Genomic DNA, 25,583 nt, shown 5'->3' with positions numbered 1-25,583 from the left:
GCATATGAGTTGTGAGTTAGGGATCTGAAACCTCTCTATAAACTGCAGCTTTTTTTTTTGTGACCAAGAATTACAAGAAAATTGATCAGGCTGTTGATACAGGCTTAGGAAAGAGTAAACAAGCAAAGATCGCTGAACTTGCTTTAAAAAGGTCCGCAGTTTAAAATATCACCAAGCTTGCTGGTTTAGGGAGACTTTTCACAGTTACATTAGGCAGAACACTGCTTTTGTCATTCAAACCTCTCTCGTTGCATGTAGAGGAGTCAGCAGGCTTGGCTCATCTGCAGGTCTGCAGCCATGGATACGACCAAGACATTTGTACATACGAACTTTGTTGAATTTTTAAAATGCTGCAAAAGTATACTTAAGGCCCATGGAGAGTATGTTAATACTGAATGTTTCCTGAGTAGAGGAAATTATAGCTATGTTTCTGCATCAGCACCAATTCTTGGAAGCTATAAGTAAAGACTGTTGAACCTGATTAATCTAATTATAAACCTTTCTCAGAATAAATATGGTTTGTACAAAACTTCTGTCATACTTTATTGATATTTGGATTTGTTCTGAACAGGTAGTTGGAGTAGTTGAATGATGGGATTATGAAGCATTCTAGCTTCACAACTGTATTTGAAGCAAATAATTCATATTTGTTATATAGCTTAACATTTCTCTCTCTTACCTAATTTGCTTTGTTCATTTCATTGAAATTGGCTCTGTTACTTCAGTAATTATTTTCTGACAGAAGATTTCATCTGGGATATTTAATTTTCAAGAGCAAGGAATGGAATCCAACTCAAAATCATTGAATTAGGGCTGTTTATAAACATGCCAAATCCTCTTAGGGTCATTTCCAAAAGGCTTAATTTCCTCTGTCCCAGGCTGCAAGTGATGGATCTGATTCTGGCTAGGTTATTTTGATGACAGCATTACTAATTACAGTTTTGCTTTTCTAAGAAATATTTTGTATAGCCTGTCATAAAATAATGCGAACTTTTCATTATGAATGATTTGTACTTGAAATGAAAGAACACCTATTGCATTAACCTTAAAGCATATTGGACGTCTCCATTCAAATGATGCAGTTGTATTTGAAAGAATTGGTAATAGTTTCAGGCAGCCAAGATACTTAGTTAATAAATTCTAACGTTTGGTACCTGCTGGTTAGCAGAGAATCCCAGGAGAGGGATATATTTATCTTCACGTCATCACTTCATTTAATCCTGCAGAAAGTATTGAACATTTGACTTCATTAAAACCTGTTTGGGTGATTTGGATATTTTGTGAAGAAAAACGTGGTTCTGGAATTTGCATACCTAATGTTTGGTTGTTTGCTTTCAGCTATTGTTCTGAAATTTACTGAAAAGCATGTTGGTGTCTAAGAAAGCTATAGTCATAACTGTATTGCTAGTAAGTGGCTTGAGTTTTCTCAAGCTATTCTCTACTATTCTCTGCATTACTGTGTCTAAAGAGTTTTTCGATTTGGACGAAGAAGAGGGACAGGACCCAGACCGAATTAATAAATGAAAATTTAATGGATCACTATTATACCAGTGTGTCTTCTTTTTACAGTATGCTTTATGGAATCTGCAAAGGTGAAGGTTTGTTTTCTCACAGCATAAGCTTCTTATGTGAGGACAGATTGCAAGGAAATCTATTTTGAAATGCATCATGACTGTCTATTGTTTTCTTTATAAGTTAACAAATTAGTAAAACTCTAGAATTTTTAACCTCTTTGTTTTATAAAAAGAAAGTAAATCTGTAGTAGCCTGGCAAATACAGATAATCCCATCATAAACATTCTTTTACTAAAATTTGCATTCTTCTATTTTTTATCTTGTTCCCAAGAACATCTGTGCAGAGGTGATGATATTTTCGTGCTAGAGTTTGAGGTAAAAGTGGATGTTTCTATGTAAATTAAAGTTGATAAAGATTTGACATTATCTTTTCATACCAGAGACTTGGCTCATTCAATTCCCAAGTCTGAAACAATTCCCTTTTATACCACTTTTGACAAAGACTGTTTGAATAACTTTGTTGCATTATACTTTGCTGAAGCTGTCAAAAATTACACTATCTGTTATAATTGTTTTTTCCCTCCTTTCCTCTTATCTTTTCTCTTTCCTATACAGGCGATTTCTATTCACTTCTTTCCAAGCTGCTAGGAGAAAGGGAAGATGTTGTGCATATGTATAAGCATAACCCTACAGAAAAGGCAGAATCAGATCTTGTAGCTGAGATTGCTAATGTAGTCCAAAAGAAGGACCTTGCCAGAGAGATCACAAATCATGACGAGAGGGACAGTACTAATCTTGTCAGAGACAGAATTCAGTCTGAACATGGTGAGGAAAGCTGGGAAAAAGAACATACAGGAGGTGGGTTAGGGGTTAATTTTATACAATGAAATGCAATGTAAGAGCTGTGATCCACATTAGCAAAATCTGAAGGGAATATCAATTGATGCTTGGAAATATTTTACATGACAGTGTTCCTAATTATGGAAATGTGCTCCCTCTATTTTAGAGGTATTTCAGTGGGGTTCTTTCCCTTCTGTGTGTGAAGAAAAACTGTGTACCAGTGGCACAATACCAGTACTTTTTGGGGCATAGAATATTTTTTTCTACTCCCAGGACTTTTAATTAATGGTTTTGTATCAATTGTGCTGAAAAAGGTAAGCACAGGATATATTAGATATGGGAAATGAATTAATGATTTTTTTTTTAAATACAAATGACTGCTATGAAATTATGACTAGGATAATTAATGCAATTTATGAGTTTTGTGATTACCTTGGTTTGTCAGATACAGGATTTAATAAAACTTTGATGTGGTTCTAGCAGGTGTTTTTCCTCTCATTCAGAAAGTGTGGTAGTTAATCCTGAAAAATTCTTGAGAAGTAAATTCTCTGCATATTTATTTCAATAAATTGGGCTTGTCTATCCAAATATTCTTGGATAGGCTGTTTTATTATGCTAAGATTATAATTTATTCCCTTCAGGTTTCTATGACAGCAGAAGCTATGTATTGCGTTTGTTTTACTTACATTTTGGTCTCTGTGATATTGATTGTGTTACTTGCTAATGTGGAAAGAAAGATAATGCAGCATGTGACGGGTATCTCATAAAAGAAGCTGGTATATATGCACGAAAGCCATTTGTATGCAAAAGCGGTAGCAGCACATGCTTGCTTTTATGGTGCAACCAGACAGCTTGAAGTTTCCAAGTACTGTTGTACACAAATGCATATCATCTATTTGATTTTTATTTCAGTTCAAAATGTTAACATGTATTGTCTCCACTTATGCGAGATTCTGTCATAGTATTCAAATTCAGCAAAATTCTGGATATGTATTTAACAGAAAACCAAAGGTGAGGACTTCCCGTTATGTTGTGTTATGCTGGTTAGTAAAATGAGAGCCTGTCAAGTTACTGGCAAAGGTGCAGAAACAGGTGGAATGTTACTATGTGCCTGACATAATTGTAAATCATAAATAATTCCATAAGTGACACTGGAATTAAATGCTTGGAAGAGGAACGTGTGTAACATATCTGCAAAAACAGTTCAGGCTAAGAGCATATGGTGTGTAGAGGGGAAAAAAGACTTTTCCTTTCTGTTTTAACTGATCCAAAGGCAGGAGTCTCAGTGAACTGAATAAAGGACTTAGTTGTCATGTTGTATGGCATGAATTCTAACTACAGGAAGTATTTGCTTGGCTACTTTAGTAGCTATGTATTTGTTTGGGGGAGGAGATTTGTTGGTGGAGGAATAATTAATGGACTTTCAAATGATGCAGTTTTGAGTCACAGCAGAAAGGAAAACTGAAATTATCTTAATTAGCATTGTTTGATTGGGTTTTTTTTAATGTTTGTGATACTGCTAACTACAGAAGTTCTGAACTGCAGAAGCCCCCAGCGCCATCTTTTGGCAAAAGAACTTTAATATAAAATCTGTAAGAGTGTGTTTAGTTTCTGTTTGGGGAAGTATTTATGTATTAGAAGAGCAAAACCTTCTAAAATGGAATTTTCCTCTTCAGAGGAAGAAGTGGAACATAAAGTGTTTAAACGTGTCTTGATTTAATAAAAACACTTTCACCCTTCATATGAATCCTTTATTGTATTGAATTAAAAAAATTCTCGGCATTTCTTAGGGCAAGACTGGTTTGCTGTTTGATTAATTTCATTTAACTGTTTAAAAATTACTGGAATTAAAATAGCTTAATATTTTTAGTCATACAAATATTCTCATTTTAAACATGTAAGACCTGAAACAGCAAGTGACCAATATGTTAAGTAAGGTTGTTCTAAACATTCCAGCCTTTTACTACTGCTCTTCCTGCACTGTCATTATCTTGCTACCATGAGACTGGTCACTAATCAGTCAAGTTGTACCTCCTAATTAAGGCATACAGTGCAATTCTTCAGTTTTTAAAACTCCTTTCTGCAGGAGTTTCATCAGGATTTAAATGACTACTCTGATGGCAGAGAGTAAACGCAGCATGACTGAAATTTGTAATGCTAAAAGCTAGCAAGAGCTTCGAAGGATTTCTACACAGCAAATTGCAGTTTTGCCAATAAATAAGGCTTTATTCTTTCAGTTGTGGGGAGATTAGAGGCTGATTTGCATGTTCTAAATCTGTGTAATTCTTTATAGTTTTACTGACGAAGGAATTACTCTAAATCACAAAGTAGAAGATTTGTTTAGAAATCTCATTTACAGTGAAACTAATTATATATATATTTTAAGTAACTGTAAGATATTTTAATGGGGAAAAGTAATTTTCTTTGGTGTCTTGTATAACTGTTCCATGGGCCACTTAGTTTTGTAGGTAATTAATAATCACTCTTAGATAAATAAATTGAAATTTAGTACATTTTTGTAAGAAGCTAGTTGCCTTGAGGTAAACCTGTATTAAAGTAATTTTAGTGTGAGACTTGCAAAGCGAAAAGATAACAATAATAAACCAATTTTTGAAAAGTGTTAGAAAATCGAACAGTTGTGTAGGGGCTGGAGTTCTTGTGATAGACTGTATTTCACTGTCCATTCACTGTATTGGTCTGATCTATCAGAAATCTTTTAGTCCTTTAAGTATATTGTTGTGGTTTAAGCCCAGCCAGTAACTCAGAACTCTCTCTCACTCCCCCCTTTCTTCTTTCCTGCTACCTTTTGGGCAGGATAGGGAGGAGAATCGAAAAAATGTAACTCCCATGGGTTGAGATGAGAACAGTGCAAATACTGCTACCACCAATAATAATAATGATAAGGGAAATAACAAGGGAAGAGAATAGAAAGCTCAAAGGGGAAGGGAAAAACAACAATAAACACAAGTTCTGCACAATACAATTGCTCACTATATGCCTACCCATGCCCAGCCCAACCCGAGCAGCAATCCGGGCCTTCTGGGTAACTCTCCCCAATTTATATACTGGGCATGACGTGCTGTGGTATGGAATACCCCTTTGGCTAGGTCGAGTCAGTGGTCCTGTACCTGCTTCCTCCTGGCTTCTTGTGCCTCTCTCCTCACTGGCAGAGCATGAGAGACTGAAAAGGCCTTGATCAGGGTTAAGTGCTGCTGAGCAACAACTGAAGCATTGATGTGTTATCAGCATTGTTCTCAGACTAAAGTTGAAACATAGCACTGCACCAGCTACTGAGAGTGAGAAAAAGAACTGTTACAGCTGAATCCATGACATACATACATTTGTATTTTATAGTACATGCCTTTTGAGGGACTGAATTTTCAGAGGCCAAAATTTAGGCTTTCTGTGTTTAGCATTATAATTTTTCTAGCTCTTTTATGAACTAGCTCACAGGCCACGTGGCACTGTAAGATTAAACTTACACAAGTTTTCTGCAAGTTAACTTAGACTGATTGAGATGAGCGAGTGGGAAAGCAGACACTGGATTTCCATCCTTTCATTCCTTTCAGAACCATCATGTCCATGAATATACCTGGTACCACACCTATTGTGACCAACTTGAACTGTACAGAAGTATTAACATGTGCGGTCTTTTTCTTACCTTGGAACTTTAAAAAATTGCTACAGAGTAGATTCCTTGGTTTAAAAGTTTCTGATTACTGTCATGGATTCACTGCAGTTGGCAGGTTTGTGGTTTTGTGTTAGCCTAAACAGTTTCTCTATCACCTACTGTAGCTATGGCATCTAAAACTACAAAGGTGAAGTATCTCCTAGCCTGTGGTAGGTTGTCAGTACTGGTTTTATCTTTCCCCTGTGTAGATTGTAGAAAATTATTTCCCCCCAGCCCCATCCTTGCTGTTATTCCTCAGACTACATCTCTTCCAAGTGAAGTGGGAAGTGGTAGGGAAGATGCTTACCTGAACAGCTGTGTTGACCTGGAGATTTTCGACATTGTTTCCCATTTCATCTTTCCTTTCATTAGAAGATCACTTCCAGCTAAACCCTCTCAAACTCCCTGGGTGCTGTGTGTTGAGGTCTGTGATCTGCCTTGTTTCTGAGCACTAATACCCTGGCTCTTTGTGAATGAGGACATGTATTTCACCTGCCTGGATGGTACCCTAGCGATAACAGCAAAACACACAAACTTTGGGTGAACTGCAAGCTGCAAAGTGCAGCACGATGCTGCCAAACACATCGAATGCTACTGAAACAGCTCCATTTTCACATAACCGCACAGAAATTGGTTTCTGTTCACCTTCAGCTTGACTTTGTGTCTGCAATTCAGAAATACTTGACTTGTGCTGACCAGATTAATTTCTGAAAAGGAAGAGTGATGGATTTCCTAACATGTAGAAGGTTTTTTAGGATCTGGGTTTTTTTTCTTTTTTCAGAATTAGTGACATTTGCCTCACCAGTACATTTGTTTATTTTGGGGAATATTGTTCCATTGTTTCTTAATACTGCCAGAACAACCCAGATCAACCTCTTCCAAATAGTATCTTAGCAGTCTATTTATGAGAAATAAATGCTCGTAGCCAACGCTCCACAACCTTTTCAGATGTGGGGCTGTTTGTGCCTTTAATCAGTGTAAGTCTACTTTTACATAAAACAGAGGTTGTAGTAAAGGGCTTTTTATGGTTTTAATTTTAATCTTGAAGTTGAAACTAAATTTGTCTCCATTCAGGACTTTTATGATTGAAGAAAAACACAATAAGTAACTGACTTTTTAGCAGTGGTTCACTTGCTAAATCCTGTGCTTTTAATTTAGTGTGAAAATCACATTGTGTTATTCAAAAACTATCCAGTATTTATTCTTTTAAAAAGTGTGCTACAGCATAAAAAATGACAGATACTCTATTTTTCTTCATCTTTCATCAAATTTAGACATCTGTTTCGTGTTCATGCCTGTAATGCTTGGATTAGGATATGAAAAATATCCAGAACTAGTGCATATATTGGGCATAAATGTCATAGGCAAATTTCACAGAATTACTTTAATATTTGTTTCTCATTGCTGTTTTTCTTCCTTCCCTGTATTTTTTTTTTAGTGTTAAAAGCTTTTTCTTTTTTTTTTTTTTTTTTGTATAAAGGCATGAATCAGCCGCTTCCGATTTGTAGTTGGTTTAGTGATTCAGTTTTTGTTACGCATTTTCTAATGAAACACTGATGATTTAATATTTAAATTTGCCTGCTGATTTTGGATAGTAATTGTATGTTTCTGTAATTTTTTGATGAAGAAATTATTCACAGTATCTAAAACTTCTAGAGTAAGTGTGCCTGTATCCTTACAAGATGAAAAAAAGAATGGAGTCAAAAGCAGTTTTGAGGTTTCTGTCATCTTGTATGTAGCAGGATGCCAGTGCTTGTGCATGCTTTACTGTAATAAAACTATGCTTGGAATTAAATTGCAATTCATTAATGGAAATAATGCATATAAGAAAATGTCTGTATAATTCCCAACAGCCTGTACCAAATGCCAGTTAACCATGCATTTAAAACCAGTTTTATTTATAAATATGCTACATGAATGTCTGTCTTTTGTTTCTTTGGTCAGATTTTCACATAGAAGAAGCTGTGGAGTGGCCTGGGTTAGACCTCAAACTTGGCCAAGTTTCTGGGTTGGCTCTGGATGCTGAAAATAACCTAGTTATCTTCCACAGAGGTGACCATGTTTGGGATGAAAAGTAAGTAGATATTCTGCCAACTGGCATGCTAGAATGTCAAATTTGTGTTTGTATGTCTTCTTAAGAAAAAACAAGACAGATTGAAATTCTCTTCCCATTTAAAATTCAGTTCTTTGGCTTAAAGTGCCTTCGGCACACTCAGAAGGGAAGTGGGGACTGACAGTTCAAGATGATGGGGTTACTAGGTCTTCAGACAGTAAGAATGTATCTCCAGAGAAAAAGAACATAGAACATGAGGTCCTTAAACTGTATGGCCATGTTCATGTGATGTTCACCAAGATTCATTATCCCTACTTCTCTGTGTTTTTTAGCAGGACTAATTAGCCTGGGAGAATGATGGTGTGATATAATACTATTAGCACTTGGGTTCATGAAAAGTTAGCTTATGTTTTCATTTGTTTTACTGTTTGCATCCACTGAACAAAATCGGGTTGTTACAAGGCACTCTCTCAAAACAGGCTTTGTTCTACTCAACTGATAAAATTTACTACATTTAGTGTCACTCAAAACAAACAAACAGAAGTCCAAACTTTATAATGGACATTTTTGTAGTGTTTGTAAAGTAATATACTTCAAAGTATATTAAGAAGAGAACATTCCAAATAAAATAATAGTGTCCTTATTCGTACAGTGTCCTTATGTCTTTGAGCATAAAAATTATGTCTAACTGTTTGGATAGGCACTTTGGAAAAAATTCTATGAAATTGTAACAGAATGCTAGGAGGAAATAGTAGTCTGTAACAGAATATTATGTAGTACTCTTTTTAAATGTGCTCTTTTCATCTTCTTTCTAAGTGTCTGTTCTCCATATATATAACCATAAGGCTAAAGAGTTGGGGTGTTTTTCAGCTCTGATGAATTCACTTTAAGATAACACAGTTTCTGAAGATTAGAAAGGGCAGCTTTCTCAACCTTATGATAACAAATTATGCTTAGAATACTGTTTTATGAAGCAAAGTAAGTTCATTGGGTTTTTAGCTTAATACAGCAGATAAGGCAATTATTTATGTCTCAAGCATTACATCAGTGAACTCTCCAGCTCAGGTATATAAATAGAGAGTACAAAATTGGGAAGGATGACACATGCTGCAACTTGAATTACTCAGGCTTCAAGTAAATGTTGATATTGATTGGGATGTTTTTCATCCTCCTATGCATGAACATAAGTGCTGTTCTTCATGTCGTTAAAGAAAGATAGAAAAAATATTTGAAAATAGGCTGGCAGGTGTATTCATTTCTTCTGAAATGCATATTTTTGAGTGTCTGGCAACAGAGATATACTAACAGCTGGAGTTTGAGACCAAGCAGTATTTGGAGAGTCTATAGATTTTAAACAAAACACAACAAAAATAACAGTCCTTAAAGTAAATAGTATGTGAGCATAATGAATCAACCGTATCGATAGGCAGACTGAACTTCAGCCTTCTTATGGTATGGGTGCAGAAGAACATCAGAGCTCTGGTCTGGACTTTAGAAATCCACATACCTACCAGCTGTGCTGAGTAACCCTACAGGTTCACTTAACTCAGCTCTGTCCTTGGCCGCAGCCATTGTTCATACCCTGAGTATTTCTAGCACATGTTTATCAGACTTGCCAGAAACATGCTTTATCTTCTATTTAGTAATGTTGATATGCACGTCAGTCCTGTGTGGGAAGTTGCTGTATTTGCCATCATGTGGGGACTGAAATTGGAACAAAGTGAAACTGCTTGGCCTTGTATATATGATCAGAAGCATTTAGGTCCAGATATGTAACCAAGATGTAAGATGAGCTGCTGTTAAGTGAAGCTGGTTATGGGCCTTCCATAAAGATAACTACACATGATATATTAATTCATTTCAGAGGGGTTTTGTACACCAGTTTTGTGGGGTTTTTTTAATTCCTGTGGCGGATGGTTGATCAATACATAGAAAAGATACTGTTGACAGGAACCCTTTGTATCAGATAGGCTGAAACTTTCTTAGTCCTGTTTGTATACAGAATGTGACTTTAAAACAATGTATTTGGAAAACATACCTGTGGTTAAGGTGTTGCTCCGTATCTTGTGGCACAGAGGAAGCGCACACAGAGGTGTGCTCAGACAGTCAGTCTTTTGTTTTTTGTCTTTGGGTACGTAATGGTCATATGAAGTACTCTGGGGACCCTTTCATGGATTGTGCTGAAAAGGAAGGAGTATATATGTGATCATTTTTCAGTAAAAAGGAAGAAAAAAATACAGATTTGGTCGGTATTTATTATGACTATTGTGTGATGGAGGGATAATACATTATCAGACTTTTAAGTTAACATTTATCATTAGCTGCAAACACACAGTTAATTGAGTATAATATTCCTTACCAAATCATAAACATGATGAACCAATCAAGCGCCTGAAAGCCCAGAATTTATTTTCCTGATTTCAGCGCTTCACCAGCATCATATAGATACAATTAAACAAAAACTAGTGTGCTGTTAGGCAATGCACAAATGTTTCCAATGCATTATTAATGTATGCCTTAAAAGCTGGATCTTCATTCAACTAAATACAGCTGGATGAATGGTCTGTGCTCTTTTATAAGGCAACTTCGGTCTGCTTTAGAACACAAGAGCAGCTCTGCAGTGACAGGCCACAGCTTTCCAGTGGCTGTAGCATTCCTTCTGTACTTGATTCAAAAAGAAAGTAAATCCTCTTAAATAAGTCAGGTTCTTCTAACACATTGTCTCCTCAATTTCAGAACAATCTGCTATGTGCAGCATGTGCTGTTCAGAATGAAAAAATTACAATTATTCAGCTATATAAGCAATGTATCAGTTGGAAAATATTTTGCATTTTGTGATGAAAAAAAGTATGCTATTTATGCAATTTGTAAAAGAATTTTACAAATTTATTTGTAAAAGAATAGAGAATATAAACTGTGTTCTTGTGGCTGCCTTCTTAACAAGCTGGGCAGGTTCATTTAGGCTGAGCACAGTACCGCAATGGTGATGGATATTCATAAAGAATAGTGCTCAGAGTTGTGCCTTCAGGGGTTATGCGGTCAGGTGGTCTGTCTGAATTTCATATGTAACCCACCAGAAGGACATTAGATTTAGCAATAAATTGTATTAGTGTGAATTAGCCAGCTGAGGAAGTAGAAGAATAGCTGTGAAATTACATTGGGGTTTGCAATTAGAAGTAGTGACACATGCAGTTTATTTGTCTTCAATATCAAACTAATATAAAACTTCGATTTTAGTTGTCCTTCGGTATTACACTGCAGGACCTACTAGAAAACAATGCTGCAAAGCAATGTGACATACTATAGTCATGTGTCCAGTTACTTTGGGTTTTGGTCTTTCTTCTTCTAAGCTAACAGTAGTCGGCATAGTTTGTGTTCTCATTTGTCCTGCTTTATCAGTTGAAGCAAAGGAACATTGATTACTTGGGAAATTGTCTCAAGTGCTGGAAAGGAAAGAGTGAGTGTGATTCTGTAGCATGCCAGTCTTCCTCCTAGAAAAGGAAATTTGAAAGGGAGAAGGTGCATGGAAAATAACTCGCATAAACACATTTCAAAGTTCACTGTGCTTCCTTGGCATAAAATACTATACAATCTCTTACTTACACTGAAAGCACTCAATTCCCTGAAGTGCTGGATAGTTGTTAATGGGAAATACTTAGAAGTCTGGACAGCACTGGTAGTAAGAACCAAAATCATAGTAAGGAAATCCAACCATTTTTTTCAAAGTTGTCTAGACAGTCAGTTTTCCAGAGATGCAGTCTTGATTTGTGGTTGGTTGGTTTTTGCACAATACCTACTAATAGTAAGAGTCTTTTCTGTGATTAGCTGTGCTGATTAATAATAATATTAGTAATAACATTAGTTCAGTCTGCCCAGTGTTGGTTCTCCAGTTCTGGTCATCCATACCTACAGCAAGTCTTTAAGAGTATTAGGCTCCTTTTTAAATAAAACTGTTTAAAACCAAAGGAGCTTGTCACGAGTGGTTGCTGTCAGTAATGATAAAGAATAAAACAACACCTACTGAACCATGGTCAAAAAGCAGATACACATCAGTAGGCCCTTTTGTGCCTGTATATCTGCATCTCCCTGTGTCTCCCTACAGCGTCATGGCAGAGTTTTTAGGAGGGCTCAGTAGAGAGTTTTAGTAACTATCACCTTGAGCTTAATCATTCATAGTCATTACTGATTTCTGTCAGATATTAAATAAACACTCACGGATAGTTACCATACATAATGGCAATAGCTAAATATTATTTTTTAATCATAGCCCACGCAGAAACTTAAACACATCCCATTATCGATTTTTCCAGTTATGTATAAAGCCAGTAGTGCTTTTCCACATAGAAAATTCTAAACATATAAATATTTAATATTATGCAGAGGAGAGGCTGCTGGGACTGTACAATATAAAGTTTTAACAGCTTCATCCATAGTCTTCTCTGTGACTATAAAGTATGTTCTTGTTTACTGAGTTGCATCAACCATAGCTGTATTTCTCTTGGGATTAAAAAATGCATTTAAAAATACAAGGTGGGAGCGGGTGTATTACTTACATTTGCACATTTTTCTTCCACAGTGAAACACCATTTTCTAACATTTAGACTTAGCATTTGTTCAAAATATTTTACAGTCTGTTTACCTTCACTAAATGCTGAACCTGTATTTCAACAGGTCAGAGTAATAGCCAACTTCCCCAGAGGGGTACAGACAACTGTTTTTTTTTATTCTTTGTTAAGCATATGATATTTTATGCCTAGTAAATGTCTTCTGGACAATTAATCTTGGTTCTTAACGTCTGAATGTTTAAATGTTGCTTATTTTAATGTATTCCACATACCCTTAAAATTGAGTGTGGCGTTGTGGGGTAGAAGAGAAACACATCATACCCAATAGTCTCCTGGCAAGCACTCTCTGAAAAGAACCTTAAGACCTGAATCTTTAGTAAGCTTCAGCAAAATATTAAATTGTGTTTGGGGAAAAAAGAAAAAAAGACAGGCAAAGATGCACAGACTGGCTTAGCCAGTGCAGAGTATACATTGTTTTTAATGGCAATTATGCCCTGGTAAATAGATGTATTTTTACTTAGGCTACCTTATTTGAATTCCCATTTCTGATTTGCCATGGCAAAGATTAGAAAAAGAGTTTTTTGCTTGCTGACTTTAGGATTATCTTAATTGTTGTTGTGTTGATTTGATGCTCTTTTAGTTTGGAAATCATAACCTCAGTAGGAAATGCAAACACCTAACACTAACTCTTACAATCATACAGTAATGCAATAAGGCTTATTCACAGAAAAAAAGAATGCAATAACCCCACACTGGAATTAAACTACAGAACTTGGCTTTAAGTTGCGTCTGAACTATTTATCAGTGTAACCTTCTAATGGTAGCTTTCTGTTCCAATATTTTTGTGCAGTTCTTTTGACAACACATTTGTTTATCAACAAAGAGGACTTGGACCAATTGAACAGAACACAATTCTTGTCCTGCATCCAAGTAATGCAAAACTGCTTCATTCCTTGGGCAAAAGCCTGTAAGTTATGTTTGCTTTTATTAATCGAACTAACATTTCTGTGTATTTTACTCCATAAATGTCCCCAAAGCCATTTTCACATGCTTTATATTACATCATGTGACTGTAGTCTCTGAGTTTATTAAATTAATTATTACAAAATCAACAACTAATAAATGTAATTTGCCATCTTTCCATCTGTGTTTTCTAGCAATTCATACAATTTCATCTGCCAGCCAAACAAAAATAGAGCGCTCATGAGTATTATATGTTGTCTTTAAGATACCAAATACTAGCCTAAGTGAAATTCCAGAGGTGTACTGAATTTCATAGTTGAGACTCTATTGTCAAGAAAATTCTATTCTGTGAAGTTATCTTTTTCATTAAATACTACAAGTAGTTAGTATGTACAGTATTTGTTGACCTGTAGATAAAAACTGAAATCTTCACACCTGCATCACTCTTCCTGAAAGATGTTTTTAACCTGATTCTTCTACATTTATGCTTGCAGATTTTATTTACCACATGGTTTGAGCATAGATAAAAATGGTAACTACTGGGTTACTGATGTAGCTCTCCATCAGGTACGTTTACATTAGCTTTAATAGTAGGATCATAATATTTTGCCAAAGAATGTTTTTGTTTTCCTAGAGACTTGACACAAATTATTTATCTAGGCCTGTTAAGATAAACATTAAGAATATGCCTACAAAATGCCAACCCGTGTGGCCTCCATGGAATATAGTTGTGTTGAAATATTTACTAAATAGATATAGTAAAATAATGGACATTTTGAAATAAAAGTATCTGGTTTAAAACATTGATTCTTTTGAGAAATAACAGATTTTTCTGCTACATCTTTGCTTAAATCCATAATATAATATATAATATAATCTATACTTAAATCCAAAATGTGAAACTAATTCAATTTGCTGTAATCACAGGAAATTTATACTTAGGCAGAAATTTCCTAGAATCGAGGCTATTGAAAACCTAGTAATGGATGTCATAGTCAATATATGCAGATTATGTTTGATATCTAAATTTATTTTATGCACAGTAATAGGTATTTTCCCATAGACAGTCATCCCTCTTATATTTCACCTTCTATAATGGAAACCTCTTCTCTTTTCCCCTTGACTGAAAAAAAAAGGTTTTCAAACTGGGACCAGATAAAAAAGAACCATTACTGACCTTAGGAGTCGCGTTGCAACCGGGCAGTGACAAAAATCATTTCTGTCAACCAACTGATGTGGCCGTGGATCCAAACACCGGCAGCATTTATGTCTCTGACGGCTACTGTAACAGTCGAATCATTCAGTTCTCTCCAAATGGACTATACGTGATGCAGTGGGGAGAAGGTACAGGTCAGAGCTCTTGGTACTGCTGTTATCATGAACTCATCATGAACCATGAGATTGCTGATGTTACCGTTACTTTTATTTATACATGTGTGTTAATGAAATACCTTTCAATACCTTGGCTTAGTCATTGCATTCCAATTTTCTTTCTTCTATTCATACAGGTACTTGTAGTAGTTATATATTCAATAACGATAAAAAATGGGAATTTGTTAGCATGCTTTCAGTACAAGTATTGGTGTGTCCTGTCTTATCAAGAAAATGTCCTGACTTTCACAAAAAAAACTTCTTTTTTTAAACACTTGATCAATAATATAAGCCTTTACAATTTTTGCAAGATTTATGCCATGATCCCATCTAATTTAATTTTTATGAATAGTTACATTTCTGCCTGACTCAGATTTTTGTATCAAGCATTAAACTACTCCAAATATTGCAGGAAAATAGTGCATTCATAAATCCAGGATTTACAATGATTGCCACAATTTACCTATGTAAATGAGTAAAACTGCTAGAAAAAGAGAGCAAACTGATTTTATTCTTTTCCCAATATTATATTGCATTATGTGACATATTGCTGTTTCTAAGCACAACAGATAGTGTCAGTGTGTACTTTAATGCAAACCTTGATATTTTATTTTGCAGAGACTTCTTTAGGCAGAGCCAAACCTGGACAGTTCCATATCCCTCACAGCTTAGCCCTGATCCCCGACTTCAGTCAGCTGTGTGTTGCCGACAGGGAAAATGGTCGAATTCAGTGCTTCAGGTTAGAGACTGGGGAGTTCATAAGAGAGATCAAACACAAATCATTTGGAAGAGAGTTGTTTGCAGTTTCCTATGTTCCAGGTAATCTTTTTTCCTGTTCTCTAGATTTCAAGTAGTTGCTTTATGCCAGTGTATCGCAGTACAGTGTTACTTCATACGGAGTGCATCATGTTATCTTAGGCCAGATATTTATTCTCTTTCAAAGTAGACCTGAAGTGATGGAAAATTTGAGAGCTGTCCTATTTTCCTACTTCTGAGATGAGGGAAGCTTGTATATAATCTCTGCTTCTGAGAAATGATTGATTAGACTCCCTAAATGTTATGTCAACAATGGAAGATCTTGTTTGCTTCTTAGTGACTGCACAGTCAATACTTTGTTAATAATGCTTTAAAATATACATTTCAAGCTCCACTGAAGAAAGAAAAATAAAAAGGTTTCCAATTATCAAGAAAAGTTATGGATTTCATAAAAAAAACTTTAACAGTTTGAAAAATTTGTTGGTTTTAATATCACAATTTGGCTAACAATTACTGTAATAGGTTTTGGAGTTAGATTTTTAATACTGACAGTGAAAGTAATGCATCCAAAGAACTGGACAAGCAGTTTTGGCATGTCAGGCTGACTGTGTACTTAGTATGAAATTTAGTATCAGGGCTCTCTTACATCTGCCAAGAACCCAAGAAATGCTCTACTGGATGAGATACTTGTTACCTATAGATCTGTCTCTGACAGTGGCAGCACCAGAGGCATTCTGAGGAGAATGTGTAAGCCTGTCTGCATTCTGTGATCCATTCCTCTCCTGCTCCTCGTTCATCCATGAGCATTTTATTTAAGGGTATTAGGAAGCAGCTCCTGATCTCTTCTTCATAGTATCTTCCTATAGACCTATTGCCCATGAGTTTTCCTAATCACATTAGGAACTGGCTTGTACTGTCTGCCCCCTTGATCCTGCAGTTACCAGCTCCAGAAGTTCACTACCCACTTTATTTTTTTAATCTAAAAAAGTGACACAGTTTCATTGAGTGATTCTAAGCCTCAGCATTTTGGGAGTTGGTGAAAAACACTTCCACACTCCCCAGATCTGTTGCCTCTTAGCTTGTTCTCTTCAAACCAAAGAACTCCAGCCACCTTAATCTCTCCCTATAAGACATTAAATTGTTCAGCCCATTGACTATTGTAGTTGCCTTGCTCTTCTAACATCTTTTACTTCATTAGGACTTTCTTGAGAGGCAGAGTAATCCAGTCTCAAGACTTTCTCAATATCCTCAAGCTCTTGACTACTCTGCAGAACTCAGTACCTTCCTCAGACTGGGAGATGTCACTGTTCTCCCCATTTTTCAGGTCATTGATGAAGACTATTGAATGAAATTGTTTGTCTGCGATCCCTGCAGGGTTGCAATACTCAGACTTCTCTGTCCTGAAAAATTATAAGCTCTGCCCTTAAGCTCCGTTCTTTGCTTCCTGTTCATTAATGAGTCTTTCATTCAGCCCTGTGACAACTCACATTCTGTAATAGCTTCTGATGCACAAGCTTGTCAAAGGTTTTCTGAAAATCCAAGTATGTCTACAGAATCTCCTTTAGCTGTATGCTTTTTCTCCCCATTGAGAGGTGAGGCACAATTTCCCCTTGAAGAAAGACATACCAACTTGTTTCCAACAGGCCACATCTTATTCTTCATTATGGTTTCTGCTATCTTCCCGGGGATGGAGGCCAGAATAGTTGATGTGTACTTCCCAGGCACCATTTTGAGCCCTTCTTGTAGGAGAGCATTACTTTGGCAGTCTGCTAGTCTTCTGGAGGAGTGGCTGTTTGCAGTGTAGGTTGTTCAAGCTTGGCCTGAAGTCTGTAATTTCACATTTGACTTCCTTCTGAACTTCAGTGAATTCTATCCAAACTTGGTGAATTATTAACCTCCAACTTGTCTAACATCTTTTGCGTATCTCCTTCCGATTGAACTGGTGCCTCTGACCTATTAGCTACAAAAAAAATTGAGTGTCAGAATCTCCCCAACACACTCAACAGAAAAAAATAACAAAACCTGAGCTTCTCTGCCACAGGCCCCTCATCAACCTGAGTTGCCCTTCAAACCTTTTCCTCTTGTGGTCCCACTGATTCCCTAGCTGGCTTTCTGCTTTTGATGCATTTAAAGAACATTCCATTATCCCATCAAGCATCCTTATCAAAGCATTCTTCACATACTTTTTTTTTTTTTTTATAATGCTTTGAAGTTCTTTTTTTACATTTAACCAATCTGTAATCTAGTGCTTGGCTTATTCTTCTCCTTTGAACAAAATGTGCATCTTGTATATGCCAAGCTTTCACCTGCAATACCTTGCTTAACTTTCCTCTTGTGATTGTCGTGGTTTAAGCCCCGGCTGTAAATTAGAACCACGCAGTCTACTTCCCCCCCCCACTCCCCAGAGGGATGGGGAGGAGAGTCGAAAGAATGTAACTCCCACGGGTTGAGATAAGAACAGTCCAGTGACTCAGGTATAACACAAATCACTACTGCTGCCACCAATAATAATAATGATAAGAGAAATAACAAGGGAAGAAAATATGATACCGCTCGCCGGAAAAGAGCCCGACCGAAAAGAGGACGTGCCCTTCCGGGTAGCTCCCAGTTACATCCCCGGGCATGACGTGCTGTGGTATGGAATACCTCTTTGGCTAGTTTGGGTCAGGCGTCCTGTCCCTGCTTCCTCCCGGCCCCTCCTCCTCCCTGGCAGAGCATGAGACTCACAAAGTCTTTGGTCAGTCTAAACATCAGTTGTTATCAGCTTTGTTCCGAGGCTGAAAGTCAAAAACACAGTGCTGCAACAGCTACTAAAAAGGAGAAAAACTGACTGCTACTGCTGAACCCAGGACAGTATCCACCCCTTATTCCATACCATTCACGTCATGCTCAGATCCCACATTTTCCATATACCCTCACTCTCATTTCAGTGCACTGTTATCTTAGTGCACGGACCAATTCCTATAAAGCTACTGAGTCCGTTCGGTTCATGATGTTGGGCTCCATCTCTTGTAACAGTCTTTCAGGGCAGGAGAGGCTGTGTGCAGTGTTGGATCGTTGTCTGCTGATGCTGATCGTTCCTTCACTGTAGAACTCATCCGGTTCTATCAAAGTTCATTCTCTGTTGGGATGATGGTCGGAGGGAAGTCAGGGCCAGTCGCTGGTGCCCTGCAGACTTCTAGTTGATGGCTATAGCAGGCAACAGCGTACAATTGAGTTCATTGTCTGTTTTCCCCTAAAATCAAATCCCCTTGAGGTACGCATCGGACTTCCCCATCTTCCCGCATTACCCACCAAGTATATCCAGGTCCCTGAGCAAAAGCAATCCCACGAGTGGGTTTGCCTTTACCTGAAGCAGGAATAACCCAGACTGTCTTCCCCAGCAAATTCTTCATGTGCACCACAGGAACTTTGTCCCCCTCTACAATATGTAAAAGTTCCGACTGGGCTGGGCCAGCCCTGTTGGCAGATCCTCTGGTGTTGACCAACCAGGTGGCCTTTGGTAAGTGTGTATCCCAATGCTTGAAAGTTCCCCCACCCATTGCTCTCAGTGTAGTTTTTAACAGCCCATTATACCGTTCGATTTTCCCAGAGGCTGGTGCATGGTAGGGGATGTGATATACCCACTCAATGCCATGCTCTTTGGCCCAAGTGTCTATAAGGTTATTCCGGAAATGAGTCCCATTGTCTGATTCAATTCTTTCTGGGGTGCCATGTCGCCACAAAATCTGGTTCTCAAGGCCCAGGATAGTGTTCCGGGCAGTGGCGTGGGGCACAGCGTATGTTTCCAGCCATCCGGTGGTTGCTTCCACCATGGTAAGCACATGGCGCTTGCCGTGGCGGGTTGGTGGGAGTGTGATATAATCAATCTGCCAGGCCTCCCCATATTTGTACTTCAGCCATCGTCCTCCATACCAAAGAGGCTTTAACCGTTTGGCTTGTTTAATTGCAGCACATGTTTCACACTCGTGAATAACCCGGGCAATAGTGTCCATTGTTAAGTCCACCCCTCGATCACGGGCCCATCTGTATGTTGCATCTCTGCCCTGATGGCCTGAAGTGTCATGGGCCCACCGAGCCAAAAATAATTCACCTTTATGTTGCCAATCTAAGTCCATCTGAGCCACTTCAATCTTAGCAGCTTTATCCACTTGTTGGTTGTTCTGGTGTTCCTCAGTGGCCCGACTCTTGGGTACATGGGCGTCTACATGGCGTACCTTCACCACCAGGTTCTGCACCCGGGCAGCGATATCTTGCCACAGTGCAGCAGCCCAGATGGGTTTACCTCTGCGTTGCCAGTTGCTCTGCTTCCATTGCTGCAACCACCCCCACAGGGCATTTGCTACCATCCATGAGTCAGTATAGAGATAAAGTACTGGCCACTTTTCTCGTTCAGCAATGTCCAAGGCCAGCTGGATGGCTTTCACCTCGGCAAACTGACTCGATTCACCCTCCCCTTCAGCAGTTTCTGCAACTTGTCTTTGAGGACTCCATACAGCTGCCTTCCATCTCCGATGCTTTCCCACAATACGGCAGGACCCATCAGTAAACAAGGCATACTGCTTAACTCTTGAGATCAGACGTAATGGTTGTGGACAAAACACACTCTGTACGCGTGCCAACATGGTGACCCCCATCACAATCAGCAAACAGGTCTCAACAATATTAAAAGGCCACTCAAAAATTTCAAAACTCTCAAACGATGCTGTAAACGGTCTGGGAGGGGCACTGGGAGGGTAAAAGAATGTCTCCTTCACAGGTTGACCACCCAGGAAGGAGAAAAAAGATGTATAGTTGCTAAGCATTTGTATTATATACCTCCCAAAGTATAAAGGTGGTGACCACACTGGGAACACAAGCCAGATCAGTTTCATGATCAATCCTTCTATTGTATTACAAGTCATTGCTACAAAATACAACGAGACAACAACCTTAGCCCAAGCCCCACACTTGAAAAACACCAACACAGCAAATACCGGCTCTAAGTAACCTACGGCATATTGAGACTGTGAGATCAAAAACAACAACTTTGAGAGCCAATAAATCAGCATTGTGACGAGTGACTATTAATCTAAAACACTGAATGCTTATCACAAATACGATTAGACACACTCCGGTCAGATCTGTCGTTATCTCAACCCTTCGGGCCCCACGTTGGGCGCCAAAAAGAACTGTCGTGGTTTAAGCCCCGGCTGTAAATTAGAACCACGCAGTCTACTTCCCCCCCCCACTCCCCAGAGGGATGGGGAGGAGAATCGAAAGAATGTAACTCCCACGGGTTGAGATAAGAACAGTCCAGTAACTCAGGTATAACACAAATCACTACTGCTGCCACCAATAATAATAATGATAAGAGAAATAACAAGGGAAGAAAATATGATACCGCTCGCCGGAAAAGAGCCCGACCGAAAAGAGGACGTGCCCTTCCGGGTAGCTCCCAGTTACATCCCCGGGCATGACGTGCTGTGGTATGGAATACCTCTTTGGCTAGTTTGGGTCAGGCGTCCTGTCCCTGCTTCCTCCCGGCCCCTCCTCCTCCCTGGCAGAGCATGAGACTCACAAAGTCTTTGGTCAGTCTAAACATCAGTTGTTATCAGCTTTGTTCCGAGGCTGAAAGTCAAAAACACAGTGCTGCAACAGCTACTAAAAAGGAGAAAAACTGACTGCTACTGCTGAACCCAGGACAGTTTCCTATTGAGTTGACAGACATTTCAGTCTGTCTGTCTTTTTCTCTCAGCCATGCTTTTTTCATCTATACTATTCCAGTTCATCTTGACTATAGTTTGTTACATGTGTGTTGTTAAAGCAAATCTGGTGTTGTTGCAGGTCTCCTTTTTGCAGTTAATGGAATACCTTACCCTGGAGAGGCAGAACCACTACAAGGATTTGTGATGAACTTCTCTACTGGAGAAATAATTGATACTTTTATTCCACTTAGAAAGGTAGAGTATTGGACAAAGTGCCTGGTGCCTATAATTATATATATGAAAATGTTGGTAGCATCCTACTTCCCCAACTTTCATAAAACCATCATAGGAAATAAGATTTTTATAATGTAAGGTATTGAAAAGGAATTCTTTATCATATTAACTGAGTAAGACACTAGAACTTTGGGTCTTAGTTACTACATGTGGTACACATTTGAAAAATATACTATCCTCAAGATGATTCTTACAGATAAGACCTTCATTCAGGATGTTTACTTCATTGCCATCAGACAGTTCTTAAAAGCTAATTTAAGAGAAGAATGAATGTCTTGATGTGTTCATATATTTAGATGATAACAAATTGACCAAAAGTAGAGTGTATTCCTAAGCAGAAATAATATTCAACTGTATGGTTACATCCCTTCTTTACAGAAGGTTAGTTTGGAAGCTAAGGCTAAATGTCATTCATACAAAATTGTACCTTAAAAATTATGTTTATTAAAAAAAAAAGAATCCATAGATTGTCTTAGACTAAAGAACGAATTTGAAGATTCACATTTCTGGGTTACACATATATTCTGTTATTTGCAGTTGAGTTTTAAATTATATTACAGAGAGGGTTTTATTCCCGAATATAGCAAATAGCTGTGTTGCATACAAACTCTGACAAAAACTAAATATGAGGGCTTGAGACCAAGATTCATGATTTTTTAAATATATATTTCATAGGATGAAATTGAATGCAAAAGTATAGATATAATTATTATCAATATTATAAATTTATAAATATTATAAATACGATAAATATTATAAAAGCTATAAATATAAAAATATTTAGGTTGAATACTTTGAATAAACTCCATGTTGTTATTCTTGGAGAAGGCAAACATACCATAGAGATTTAATTCCTCTCCCCTGACTCCTGTTAGGCCTTCACACCATCAGCTACTGCTTTTTCCAGTCTAAGGACTGAATATGACCAGTCTCAAGTCCAGGATTAAGGAGACCTCATGAACGTGTAGACACTAAAGAATAATCTGTGACTGCTTATCTTCACAGAGCTTTGAGATGCCACATGATGTTGTTGCTTCAGAAGATAAAACAGTATTTGTTGGAGATGCTCATGCCAGAGCAGTATGGAAGTTTGCATCCACAGAAAGTATGTTCTTTTTGTTCTTAATGTCATAACTTTGCATTCTGTATCTTCAAGTCAGTATCACTTAGCTGATACCACTGGCCAAAAGCTTGTTGGCTTAATGACAATGATTTAAGTACCCTACAAGCTCTGCCTGCAGAATTTGTGTGCTACGGCTCTGTTTGCACTAAAAGACCATTCTTAGCATTGCTACATGCCCTGTCAAACAAGTGTCCTGAGTGCATGAGTTTGTCACAGGAGGAATCAAAATGCATTTGGCTTGTGGTACATCTATCCCTTGTCATGTCACTACCTACTTGAACAATAGGATGATTTTTCAGCATTTTAGTAAAGTATCATTTGCTGAGAAATCAACTGTTTCCTTTTGAGGTTATCATACACGAAACTCCCAGGGGCTGAAGTAAAAACACAAGTCAACTTAAAATTTATATTCCTTTCATTGGGGTCTTTATCATTAGGAAATGAATCTAGGATAATTTGAAGTCCTATTTCCATGAAGTGGAAACACTTCCCAGTTCTAATGTAGTAACACCCAAGGCAAGCAGCCTGACTTCAGCGAGAGGGACCTGATTAGTCAGACATCAATTTAAAGAGATTCAAAGTGAGTTTAGATATTTTACAGGAATAAAAATATAATCCACTGTTACATTATACTGGATAAAAAATGTATGAGAGAGATAAAGCTCAGGCTTCAGGCTGTTAGTCAACCAGTAAGACTCTGCTGTTATAAATGAACTTCTGACTAAGCTAGTTATTCCCTATTTGTCCAGTTATAATTCATGGGTTTTCCTTTGGGGCATCTGGTATCAGCTGCTCTTAGTAACAGGAGATTGGACCACATAAATTGTAATTCTGACTGGATATGACTTTTTGTGCATATAGTAACCTGAACAAGAAAAAATCTGGGCTTTCATTTAAAGAAACACAAGAATAAAATAATGATGGAATTATTCATCAGCTGCAGGTGAAGGAAAGTCCTTGTATATAATTTTCTTTTTAGCTTTATCTGCAATATAAAGCTGCAGTAGCTAATGAGCCCTGGTTCAGACAGTCTTTAATCCATTGTGATTTTGATTATAATGAACATTTTTATTTTTGTCAGACTCCCTTGAAACCTTTAAATGTGCCCATAAAATCTCTCTGTGGCATAAGAATTACTTATTGCAAACACTTTCCATGGATCAAGCTCTTTCTTATTTCCATGGCCTTGTGAGCTATTTAATCATTTATATTGACTCTCCTTGGTGAAGCTGGCAGGATTGTTTACTGTAGGATTGTACTGAACATTTGAGAAAGCTAGCACAGAAATGTCACTGTCTTTCTGAAATGTCAGTTGTCCTGAAGAATAATTTTGTTTTACAGAAATGGAACATCGGTCAGTTAAAAAGGCTGGTATTGAGGTACAGGAAATAAAAGGTTAGTCTGATTCATAATGGAAATGAAGAAACCAGTATTTTCACATAGATTAGGAACAGGCTTCTGCGAAGTTGGAGGCAAGAACATTATCTAGTTTAACTGTTACTTTTCACATACAGATAAAATGAGCAGTGTTACTTAGTAGAGGCTATTTTGCAGCAAATCCAAACATTTTCAGTGATGACAAATGCTTCACAGACACATAAAAATTTAACTAGTGGATTAATTCTGTACCACCATCTGGTATGGTCCAGATTGGTATCTGTGTCAGCTCCCTTTAGATGCAGAAATAGCTCTGAAATGTAACTGTGATAGTTACACACACACACACACACCAGCACCCTTCCCTCTGTTTTACAACCCTCGACCAAAAAACTGACTTAAAATGGCAAATGGTTTATCTTTCTGCATAGTCTTTCAATACACAGTCTTGCCAGTCATACCATATGGCAAAAAAAACCAGATTTTTCTATTTATATTTATTTGCCTAGGTTTACTGCCTTTTTTTTTCTTAATTTATCTTCATGAAATTGCAAGAAAAAGGAAAACAAAAAGAAAATAAAAACATGTAAAAACTTACTATAAGGACATAAAAAAATACATGTAGAGATCAAAGGGGTGAAATAGCAGCTTCGGAAGATGAGTAGTTTTAACCATTTCTATCATTATGTAGGTCCTTTATGTTGAAAAGTTCATTTCCCTCTCAGAAAAACAGTACCAGTCTGCTGAGAGGTCTCTATAAAATATTCACACATTCTTAAATGTTTTTCTTTGGTTGAATCAGAGCTTGTGTGATTTGCTTTAGCCATGTATTGCAGACAGAGGAGAATACCAGCAGATCCCAACTGGCAATTCCAAGCGTAGAGAACAAAGTAGAATAAAGGAGGCTGAGATTATAAAACAATTAAATTCTTATTGTCAAAACAGTTATCCTTCTGTTTTCTCTCTATTGGTACATCAGCCCTACTGAGGCACTCAGAAGTGAAGTGTTCACAGTACAGTATTCATAGAAGAACAGATCTAGAGATACATTAAGAATGCATTTTGGCTTCTTTAGGAAGATGGCTAGCTGATGGTCCTAATGCTATAGAGAAAACCGCAATAGTATCACCAGAAACAGTTCTTAAGTAACAAACCCTAAAACTGTTTAGGGTACCTGTACTGAAATTAACATCTTTCAACCCACTTGAAGAAAACAGGTAGCCAATGGACTTTGTGCCATCCTCTGCTTAATAAATGGGCAGGAGTGGCAACTTGTGCTGCTGTGAAGTGGGGGACTGTGGAGACGTAGGAGGTCTCCTGTGTGGAGAGAACAGTAGTTTTGCTCAGAGGTGGAGAAGATGGTGGAGGAA

At 37.6% G+C, this 25,583-nt stretch overlaps 1 protein-coding gene across 2 annotated transcripts in view; it reads left to right on the top strand.

The window, feature by feature from the left end:
• Window positions 1-25,583, top strand: part of PAM (peptidylglycine alpha-amidating monooxygenase) — a gene marked incomplete at its 3' end in the record, with an annotated part of 71,202 nt that overhangs the window by 41,504 nt on the left and 4,115 nt on the right. The window contains exons 14-22 of one of the 2 annotated variants that reach the window (XM_080637565.1): window positions 2,130-2,372; window positions 7,969-8,098; window positions 13,493-13,609; window positions 14,100-14,172; window positions 14,742-14,949; window positions 15,595-15,795; window positions 21,559-21,674; window positions 22,719-22,818; window positions 24,178-24,231. In XM_080637565.1, coding sequence (XP_080493691.1) covers window positions 2,130-2,372; window positions 7,969-8,098; window positions 13,493-13,609; window positions 14,100-14,172; window positions 14,742-14,949; window positions 15,595-15,795; window positions 21,559-21,674; window positions 22,719-22,818; window positions 24,178-24,231 — 1,242 coding nt within the window. Of the gene's footprint in view, window positions 1-2,129; window positions 2,373-7,968; window positions 8,099-13,492; window positions 13,610-14,099; window positions 14,173-14,741; window positions 14,956-15,594; window positions 15,796-21,558; window positions 21,675-22,718; window positions 22,819-24,177; window positions 24,232-25,583 lie in introns of both variants that reach the window. The other variant, XM_080637566.1, reaches the window with a different exon arrangement.

This window comes from Psittacula echo (assembly GCF_963264785.1).
Source record: "Psittacula echo genome assembly, chromosome: Z".
In the NCBI taxonomy this organism is placed as follows: domain Eukaryota; kingdom Metazoa; phylum Chordata; class Aves; order Psittaciformes; family Psittacidae; genus Psittacula; species Psittacula echo.
Note: the sequence above shows the minus strand (reverse complement) of the source record. Positions and strands in the feature narration are given on the sequence as shown.